At 34.8% G+C, this 10986-nt stretch overlaps 1 protein-coding gene across 6 annotated transcripts in view; it reads left to right on the top strand.

The window, feature by feature from the left end:
• LSM14A (LSM14A mRNA processing body assembly factor) overlaps positions 1-10986 on the top strand; it is a 53821-nt gene that overhangs the window by 24787 nt on the left and 18048 nt on the right. For all 6 annotated transcript variants that reach the window (XM_049621056.1, XM_049621055.1, XM_049621052.1 and 3 more), the window contains exons 3-4: positions 1928-2057; positions 6928-7050. In XM_049621056.1, coding sequence (XP_049477013.1) covers positions 1928-2057; positions 6928-7050 — 253 coding nt within the window. The remainder of the gene's footprint in view (positions 1-1927; positions 2058-6927; positions 7051-10986) is intronic.

Genomic DNA, 10986 nt, shown 5'->3' with positions numbered 1-10986 from the left:
TACCATTGTGCAGGTGGTCTATGTTTAACTTTGAGTCATGCTGTCTTAAGTGTTGAAATAATCATATTTAATTTGCACTAAAATATGCTTGTTGACTTTTTTTAAGGTTATACTTTTAGATTTTTAAAAATTAACTTCCCCTTTTTAATGCTGTACGTGATAAAATCTTAGTTTTCCACAAAACAGATTCTTAGAATAAATATTATCTTGCATAAGGTTTGTCTTACTTCCAGCTATTAAAAGAAAATACCTGATAAACTCTTCTGAAGAAAATAGTAAGTGGTATATAAAATTAAAATGGAAAAAAAAGAGGGGTGCCTGTCTTGCTCAGTGGATGGGGTGTATGATCTCAGGGTTGTAGGTTCAAGCCCCGCATTGGGTATAGAAATTAGTTTAGAAAAAAAGAGTACCTTTTAACATTTATTTAGTATTTATTTTTCCTGAATATAAGCTTTAAAACAATTTTTTTTTTATTTTAGAGAGAAAGCACATGCAAGCATGGGGGAGAGAGAGAGAGAATCTCTCTCTGTTTTTGTTTTTGTTTTTGTTTTTGTTTTTTGTTTTGAGAGAATGTTAAGCAGGCTCTATCATGAAGCCTGACACAGGGCTCAGTCCCATGACCCTGGGATATGACCTGAGCCTAAATCAAAAGTCGGATGTTCAATTGACCAAGCCACTAGGCACCCCTGAATATAAGCTTTTTAATAAGAAATAGTTAAATTTATTCTTGTAATATACATAAACTGGAGAAATTCTCTACTCTCATCTCCCCTTCCACCCCCGCTCCTTTTTAAGTCTTAACTTTTGAGGAAGTAGTCTGAAGGAATCCTGAGAAAATCCTTAAAAGAAAAATTTTTTTTTCTTTTAAGTAGGCTCCACTCCCAGTGCAGGGCTTGAACTCATGACCCTGAGATTGAGTTACAAACTCTATTGACTAAGCCAGCCAGACACCCCAAAAATGTGATTTTTTTTAATGGAGGGAGAAGAGACACATTTTAATAGAGCTAGCCCTCACCAAATAGTGGTGTTAGCTGATTGTCTTTTGTATATATATCTTCTGATAATTCTCCAGGGAAATAGTTACTTAAGTAATCAGCTTTATGGAATAAGAAGAACCAAAAGAACACAAGTTAAACTGGTGTTGAATTTCTTCCAGCCACCATAAATTTTCACTTTTGATCTTTTGATTCAAATATTCAGTAGTATTTAGTGAGTACCTGCCATGTTCCTCATAGTAGCAGTAAACACACAAAGTCCTGCCATCAGTGAGCTTATATTCTTTTGGTCATTATTAGTACACTGCATATCTGTATTATGAGATATTTTATATATTAAGATAAATTAGTGTATAGCATGCATACTTACATATTATAATTATTTTAGGTTTAGTAAGTTAAAGTTTTTAGAAAATGACCTTTAATGTAATGCTAAATATATTTAAAAATGTAAATGGTCTTATGTGAGATAGTTTGTTTCTTCATCTCTTTCCTGTAAATTTAATAGTGCATCTCGAATGATTGAAAATATGAGCAAAATCAAAAGTGAGTTGTCTTATTTTTGTCAGTACCAGACTGAAACACAGTATAACCAAATGTAATTTTTCCCATATTTTTTTCTGCAAGCAGAGTTACTTATTCAAGTAACTTTTCTTTCCTAAATCTGCTATAAAACTCTTAACTCAAAGTAGTTTATTGCAGAAAAAAATTATTTATAAATCACATCCAGTGTAATTGGCACATTGTCTGCAAATATTGAAATTAGAAGGGTATTAAACTGTTTTGATATTAAATGCATGTTGTAAGTTGTTATAATTGGTTTTGTATCTAGTAATTATAATTAAAGTTTTCTTAGAAGTGTAAATACTCAAATTTTTTCATTCTATACATGTTGTGTAGAGCCTGGAAAAATAACCCCGGTCTTTCTTCAGTCTTCACTAGGCTCATCTACTTCTTCATTCCAGTCAGTGGGTTCCTATGGACCTTTTGGCAGGATGTCGACATACAGTCAGTTCAGTCCAAGTTCATTAGTGGGGCAGCAGTTTGGTGCTGTTGGTGTTGGTATGTTGTACTTTTGCTTTTTCTTTCTTCCTTTCTTTCTTCCTTTCTCTTTCTTTCTTTTCTTTTCTTTTCTTTCTTTCTTTCTTTCTTTCTTTCTTTCTTTTTTTTAATTTACCTGCCTTTACCACAAATTTGCAGACATGTTGTTTGTTGTTCTTTCTGTAACCTATTATTTTAAAGGCTTTATTTAATGCCCTTGATGACTGACTAGTGGTTCTATGAAGGTCATTGCCCAGAATAGTCACATTTGTTTTTAAACCTACATATATCCAAGTACCAATTTTCATTGAATGTTGTTTTAAATTTATATAAGCTATATCCGTTTAAAATAAGCATTTTTTCTGGGTTGCCTGGCTGGCTCAGTCAGAAGAATATGTGACTCTTGATCTCAGGGTTGTATGTTTGAGCCCCACGTTGGATGTGGAGATTACTAAAATTAAATAAACTTTAAAAAATAAAAATAATAGTAAAATAACCATTTATTCTCAGCAGGTTGGGTTTTCAGAAAGGGATTAGAGATAATGCTGTAATTATTAGGGAATGATGATGCCAGTAAGGAGTATTTATATTATGCAGAATGTGAAAAGATACTCCTATATAGCATGTTTCGAGGGTGTGGTGCTTTGTTTATTGTAACAATGTTTTAGAAACATTAACACTGTAAGGAGAAAGCTAGATATAATCAGATCAGATCAGCGTTGTTTTGTTTTTATAGCTGTTTAGCTCTACACCTTTACTGAAATTCCCACAGTAAAGAATAACTTTTTAAATCTCAAATTCTAGCCCTTAATCTTTGTTCGTTCGATTGAAATAACCATTTATCAGTTTACCTTGTTTCTCTGAATCACAAATCCAGTTTCAGATGTATCTTAAAACTCATCAGTATGTTAACAGGTTTTATTAAAATTAATTTCTTTTTATAAATATACTTTTTATATAGTTGTGATTTCAAGTATGTTGAATGTTTGGCTTTCACAAAATCAAAAAGGATGGGAAAAAATAAATCCTAAAGTTGAATGGATACAACTGGTATCCACAACTGGTGCTAAGTGTATATCAAATTGATAATATAGCCACAGAGAAAAAAAGAATTCAAGTAACTTTTACACTTGCAGTAGGGATATATTGTAAGAATAAATAGCAATGTAAAAAAACCTTGACTTAGGGTTTGTAATTGGTAGTGGTATTGATGTTAATTTTTAAACTATTTTGTATGTATTACAGGATAGGGCAAATGACTAGTATATTAATATTGTTGGCAAATGCTGTTCTTTCCATGGAGAAGGGAGATAGAAATATAGGGATGATGCAGAACCCTGTGGTGTTGAATATGAATTGGAAGTATGAATGTGAACTTATTTTTTTAGAACTGGTTATTTCTTGATTCTGTTCATAGAAAGGGCCTAGAAGCAATGATGCCCAGTGGCAGAGAATATGTGTAGACTAGTGAGTTTCAAGATACACCTGAAATTGGTTTCTAAATACTGTTCCCCACTAAAAGGAACTGGAACCCTTGAAAAAAGAAGATGGGGAAACAATGCTCTTTTTTCTTTTTATGTTTGTTTGTTTGTTTGTTTGTTTAAGTAATCTCTACACCCAGCATGGGGCTTTAACTAATGACCCCAAGATCAAGAGTTGCATACTTTTCCAACTGAGCCAGCTAGGCACCCCAACAGTAAATAAAATAAAAGTTCTTTATTTTATTTACTTATTTTTTTTTTACCAAAAAATGCTAGCTAATAAATAGAAGGAATGGTAGATGTAGAAAATCACCATTTTTGTAATCTCCAGTATACTAATTAGCAAGGATTAGTAGTGGATGCTAAAATCATTGGGTGAACAGTGCTGGGCAGAATATTAAAATGGTCCTAAAGTATCATCTCAGAGTTAACTTATTAATTACAGAGGGAAGACATCGTGCCTTTGTAAGGGAGAGATCTGATGCTCACCATTTTAATCAAGTCATACAGTTTGGCATTGCCATAGTTAACTAATTAAATGTCTCCTAATGTGATGATATAGGGAGGAGGTAAATCAAGATTTACTCTGTTAGCTGTAACTGTTAGAATCCTATTCTGAGGTTTTAAATAAGGGACGGTTGCAAATTAGCCTTTTGAGATTCCTTTGATTAAATTGAATAGTTGGCTAACACAGATTTTTATTGTACTTACCTCCTACATTACTGTGATGTTTGTATGATTTAATATGTATAAAGCATTTGAATAGGGTCTAGCACATGGTGTTACATAGTAAATACTGCTTCTACCATTCTTCAGAGCCTGGTCTTCTAACCAAGAAATATTTTGTGGTGGTGAAATATCTCTTCCTTATAAATGCTTTTGTCTAGTTTTAATATTACTGGGAGTTGCTAGTTCAATGTTCTTTGGGTGTCACAAAGGTAGAGGGTGTTGTTTGTATTTTCTATGTCAGTTGAGTAATTTTTGCAGATTATTTTTGATTTTTTGATTTCTGTATTTGTAGGATAATTTATGGAGTGGCTAGAGAGCTATAATAGTATTTAGAAGTTGTTAAATGAGGAAGAGGAAAATTGGAGCATTGATTAAGGTGGCAGACATTTTTTGGAAAAAGAATTAACTCAGATATGGTTTGTGTTGGCACCAAAGAAGCCATTTTAATCTAAACCTCTTGTTTTCATTTTCAATTCCTAGTGCAATTGACCCTTGAACAATATGGGTTTGAACTGCATAAGTCCACTTAAACGTGGGTTTTTTCCTGATAAATACAGTACTAAATGTATTTTTTCTACCATGTGATTTTGTTAATAACATTTTGTTTTCTCCAGCTTATTGTCAGAATATAGTACAGTATTCTGACTTAAAAAGGAAGGTTAGGGATGCCTAGGTGGTTCAGTCAGTTAATTATTGGACTATTGGTTTCAGCCCAGGTCTTGATCTCAGGGTCATGAGTTGAAGCCTCACGTTAGGCTCCGCACTGGGCATGAAGCCTACTTTAAAAAAAAAAAAAAAGGTTTAAATAAATCAGGGAAACACTATTGCTATTTTGGGGAAAATTTTTCCTTTTTAATTTTTATATATTATAGTCTTTACAGTTTTATTTGGAATTTATATCATGAAGAATTAATATCCATAATGTCTATAGGGCTTCCAGAAATGAGGACCTACAACCCAACAGAAAAAGAGGCAGGTGTTAGGAACTACTTTGCCTTTTTCAAAAAGGAATACAAATGTCCCCTAAACATGGAAAAATGCTTAAATTTTGCTTATAATAGATATAAAAATTAAATCTGCGCTGAGGCATCGTTTCTCACTATCAATTTGGCAAAAACCCAAAAGTTTGAGTATATATATACTATCTTTATAAGATAGTGGGGAAACAGATACATTGAAAGGGGTGATGCACCAGACAGAATTAAAGCACTCTTTTTTTTAAACTGATGCTAAAGTAATTCTTATGTGCAAAGATTTTCAGTCTTTATTCACTTTAATGAGTGGATCCTTAGGAAAAAATAATGATCCCACGATAAAGGAAACAGCAGAACAGCCATGGCAAGCTAAGTCTCACAGTACCTTTGTGGAGAGGATGGAGGGGTACTGGCTGAAGAGACAGACAAATGGGTACATTTTACCTGGTTAAGTAGTCAAACCATATTAGACAGTGATTCTCTTATGTCTCCAGTGTTTCATACAGATTAATTTTTAATCACTGAGTTTGAAGAACATTAGAAGGCATGCTTATGAACTTTATAGTGAGCATAAAGCCAGGAGGCTATTTCATACGTTGAGACTGACAGGCTAAGTAAGGATTGTTAAGGATCCACTTCGGTAAAGTGAAAGGAATTAAACATTCCAGTTAAAAAGCAGAGAGCATCAAAATGAATTTTAAAAAAAAAAGCAAGATCCAACTATATGATGTCTATAAGAAATACCCTGAAAGAGGTAAAAGAATAAGAAACAGCATGATGTACCATACAAACACTAATAACAAAACTATGTTAGACAAATTAATATCAGACAGATGGGGGCACTACCAGAAGAGAACATAGCATGTGAAAAGTAAATGATCCACAAGTGCTGTAGAAACTTAGAGAAGATTGACATAACCTTGTATAGCAAAGAATTTGGGTTCTTTCTAGGGATTTGTTATTCACATCACAAAAGCAGAACTTTTTGTGGTTGCTTTAGGCAGAATGCAGCCCCTCAGTGCCATCCTGGGGGAAAGCATTAAAATCAGGAGCCAACTGGCTGTTGCCTTAGAAATGCTGGACAAGCTCTTCATAGACCTGACTGCCCGTTTGGCTATTTGTGCAGATACTTGGTATTAAAGTAATTAAATCTTAATATTGGTGTAGAATGTGCCTTTTCCTGCTACTTCTCTGTCTGACATGGGTCCTTGCTGTCCCATACATGTAACTGCCTAGGACAGTGTTGCTGTTATAAAAATTGTTTGGGGGCGCCTTTGTGGCTTGAGTTGGTTGAGTGTCCCACTCTTGGTTTCAGCTCATGTCATGATCTCATGGTTTGTGAGTTCAAGTCCTGTGTCAGGCTCTGCACTGGCAATGGGGAGCCTACCTGAGATTCTCTCTCCTTCTCTCTGTCCCTCCCCTGCTCACACTCTCTCTCTTAAAATAAAACTTTAAAAATAAAAATAAAAATTGTTTGTATCCAAGGATGCTGGAGTATGTATGTGTTGGCTTGCTTTTTTCATGTAGTGTGAAAGATTTCTCGAATTATTTTTGATGCACTTCCATTAATTTTTCACGATTATTAATTTGCACAAGTGTTCCAAAAGGGGAAGGGTGGCAACAGTTATTATCATTAAAATGGAATATTGCTTTATATCATTGAAAAGTTTAATACATTTTTTTTGTCATTAAAAAAATCTCTTAAAGCTGGAAGCTCTTTGACATCCTTTGGAACAGAAACATCAAACAGTGGTACCCTATCCCAAAGTAGTGCAGTTGGTTCTGCCTTTACACAGGATACAAGAGCTCTAAAAACACAGTTATCTCAAGGTAAGCTGGGGTTTTTTTTCTTCATATGTTTCCATTCCTAACATCTATAGTGGTTTTTGTCTTTCTCTGAATGTAAGAGCTTTTGCAGCTTGCAAATCACATGTGTAATTTTTTTTTTTTAATTTTTCTCCTGCTTGCTCTTGCAATAGTTGTATTATTGAATGGCATCCACCATTTATACTCTACAATTCTTAGATCATAAAACTGTGAACCAGTGAACACTCTCTAAATTTGACACTTTTTTTTGCAAGGCAATTATATAACTTGTATATAACACTTAAATATATCAAATTAGTCCCAGACTCACCATTGAAGATGAACTATTCTTAGTGAATTTGAAATAGCAGCTAAGGGAAGCCTGGGTTGCCTCAGTCAGTTGAACATATGACTGGCTCAGGTCATGATCTCGTGGTTCGTGAGTTCGAGCCCTGTGTCGGGCTCTCTGCTGTCATTACAGAGCCTGCTTAGGATCCTCTGTCCCCTTCTCTCTCTTTACCCCTCCCCCGCCTGCACTCTCTCAAAAATAATAAACATTAACAACAACAAAAAGAAATACCTTAAAAAAAAAAAAAGGCAAGCTTTGCTTTATGCTGTTGGGTCTTTCTTAGCATCCTCACAGGATCTAAAGCAGTGGTTCTCAGTGTAGACCACACACAACCAAATCATCTGGAGTGCTTTTTTTTTTTTTTTAAACATTTATTTATTTTTGAGAGACCTAGTGAGACAGCACGAGTAGGGGAGGGGCAGAGAGAAGAGGAAACACAGAATCTAAAGCAGGCTCCAAGCTTTGAGCTGTCAGCACAGATCCTGATGCGGGGCTTGAACCCACATATCGCGAGATCATGACCTGAGCTGAAGTCGGACACCTAACGGACAACGACAGAGCCACCCAGGCACCCCTGGAGTGCTTCTTGAAGATGTAGATGCTAAGGGACGCCTGGGTGGCCCCCTGCTGGGCTCTGCACTGATAGCATGAAGCCTGCTTGAGATTCTCTGTCTCTCTCTCATACCCCTCCTCTGCACACATTTGCATGCACTCGCTCGCTCTCTCTCTAAATAAATAAATTCTAAAAACTTAAAAAAGTGTAGATCCTGAAAAAAAAAAGAGAAAGAATAACTTTAAAAAGTATATGTAGATCCTGAAAACTGCTGTATTAGACTCCTTGGAGTTTGGGGATGTGCATTCTAATTAGCTTCTTAAAAGATCTTTTAATTTTTTTTTAATCTTTATCTTTTTTTTTTATTTTGCTTTTTATTTTTTTTAATTTACATCCAAATTAGCATATAGTGCAACAATGATTTCAGGAGTAGATTCCTTAGTGCCCCTTACCCATTTAGCCCATCCCCCCTCCCACAACCCTTCCAGTAACCCTCAGTTTGTTCTCCATATTTATGAGTCTCTTCTGTTTTGTCCCCCTCCCTGTTTTTTATATTATTTTTGTTTCCCTTCCCTTATGTTCATCTGTTTTGTCTCTTAAAGTCTTCATATGAGTGAAGTCATATGATTTTTGTCTTTCTCTGACTAATTTCACTTAGCATAATACCCTCCAGTTCCATCCACGTAGTTGCAAATGGCAAGATTTCCTTCTTTTTGATTGCCGAGTAATACTCCATTGTATATATATACCACATCTTCTTTATCCATTCATCCATCGATGGACATTTGGGCTCTTTCCATACTTTGTCTATTGTTGATAGTGCCGCTATAAACATGGGGGTGCACGTGTCCCTTTGAAACAGCACACCTGTATCCTGTGGATAAATGCCTAGTAGTGCAATTGCTGGGTCATAGGGTAGTTCTATTTTTAGTTTTTTGAGGAACCTCCATACTGTTTTCCAGAGTGGCTGCACCAGCTTGCATTCCCATTTAATCTGTTTTGCCACCAGCCAGTCTTATAATCTTCGGTGGTCCCAAGATTCTGTATCTGTTTTTATCTGTAGCTAAAATGGTTGTTTTTAAGAATTCTTTCTTAGATAAAATACTTCATGTTTTTAAGCATTAGTTTTCTAAACTATAAAATGGGACTTTAGGGGGCATGTGGCTGGCTTAGTCAGTAGAAGATGCAACTCTTGATCTCCGGATTGTGAATTCAAGCCCCCCATGGGGTGTAGACATTAATTACTTAAAAATAAAATCTTTTAAAAAATTTAAAATGGGCACCTGCGTGGCTCAGACCGTTAAGCATCTGGCTCTTGATTTCAGCTCATATCATGATCTCAGTTTGTGGATTTGATCCCCACTTCAGGCTCCCACAGTGACAGTGCAGAGCCTGTTTGGGATTCTTTCTCTCTCCCTCTCTCTGTGTCTCTCCCCCATTCACTCTTTCTCTGTCAGAAATAAAGTTTAAAAAAAATTAAAATGGACTTCCTTGGTAACTAACATTTATCGTGAGAATTACATTTCTTAAAATGTGTGCAGTGCCTTTAGCATAGTGCCTAACACATAGTGTGCTTAGATGTTAAATATCTTAATAGCGAACATTAACCTTAATATTGAAGCATTTATTAAAATCATAAATAAGGAAGCCTGTTACCACTGCTACTCAGCATTGTTCTGGAAGCTTTAGCCAAATCAGGAACACATGAAAAAGAAATAAGCATAAATGATTAGAATTAGTATTATTTGACAGTGCTGTGACTTTGTACTTGGAATTGAGAATTCACTGAAAAACCTAGAACTAATAAAGGACTAAATTCGAGGTCAGCTGTAAAGTCAGACATATGAAAAACCAACAGTGGTCCTAAAACCTACCCACTGATTATGTAATGGAGATGAAAGGTGTTCACGATAATGAGAAATAAAAATTATGTATAAAATACATAATAAATATGGCCAATTTCTGTAGAAAATATAAAATGTACATATAATTGAAGAAACAGATCTTGTTCCTAGATAGAAAGATGTAGTATTAGAAAGACTTTATGTCTCATATAATTAAATTTATGATACTTCTAGTAAATCTAAATAAAATAGTAGGAGAACTTAATAAAACATACACAGTCTTAAAAATAAACATGGAAGTATAATTAGACATATTTTTAGAATAAAAGTAATGACATGGGCTTACCTAATTGATAATAGTACACCTAAAATAAAGCAATGCAGGAATAAAAGTCAGAAATAGTTCCAAATATTGGGGCACCTGGGTGGCTCAGGCACTTGGACGTCCGACTTTGGCTCAGGTCATGATCTTATGGTTCATGGGTTCGAGCCCTGTGTCGGGCTCTGTGCTGACAGTTCAGAGCCTAGAGCCTGCTTCAGATTCTGTGTCTCCGCTCTCTCTGTCCCTCCCCCACTCATGCTCTCTCTCCCTCAAAAAAAAAAAAAAAGGAATTAACATTTAAAAAAAAAAAGATACTGTTCTAAATATAAATAAGTGATTAGTATATGATAAAGATATTTTTTAATTAGTAGAGGAAAACTGGCTATCCAGTAAGTGATGTTGGGAGAGACAACTGCCTGATCATTTGGGAGAAATAAATCTAGATTCTTTCTTGCATGCTTAGAAAATAAATTTTAAATAGATTAATGTATTTTAAGATTTTTTCAAGTACATATTTATTAGAAGAGAGGGATGTATTTCTATAAAGCAGTGATGGAGAAAGCCTGGGATTCTGCATTATTAAGTTTCATCAATTAAAACTTCTGAATTTTACAAAATTAAAATACCAAGAATATTCTTTGAACTGATAAGAATGTGACGCTAGGTGAAGGGGTGTGTTTTTACTATGCTAAAACCACCTTCTGATCTTATTCCTAATGGTATGTCCAGCATTACGTGTCTTTCCCTCCGATAACGAAATTGCTGTGACTAGAAGACTAGACTTGATTGCTTTGATTGCCCCATCACTTGTAGTTCTGTAACACTTGGGAGTCACAGGATTTTTTTCTCAAAAGCCTTGATGAGACAAGTCTTGTATATTTATAAGATTATT

Source organism: Panthera uncia (genome assembly GCF_023721935.1).
Source record: "Panthera uncia isolate 11264 chromosome E2 unlocalized genomic scaffold, Puncia_PCG_1.0 HiC_scaffold_19, whole genome shotgun sequence".
Lineage (NCBI taxonomy): Eukaryota > Metazoa > Chordata > Mammalia > Carnivora > Felidae > Panthera > Panthera uncia.
This window is presented reverse-complemented; position numbering and strand designations above follow the sequence as displayed.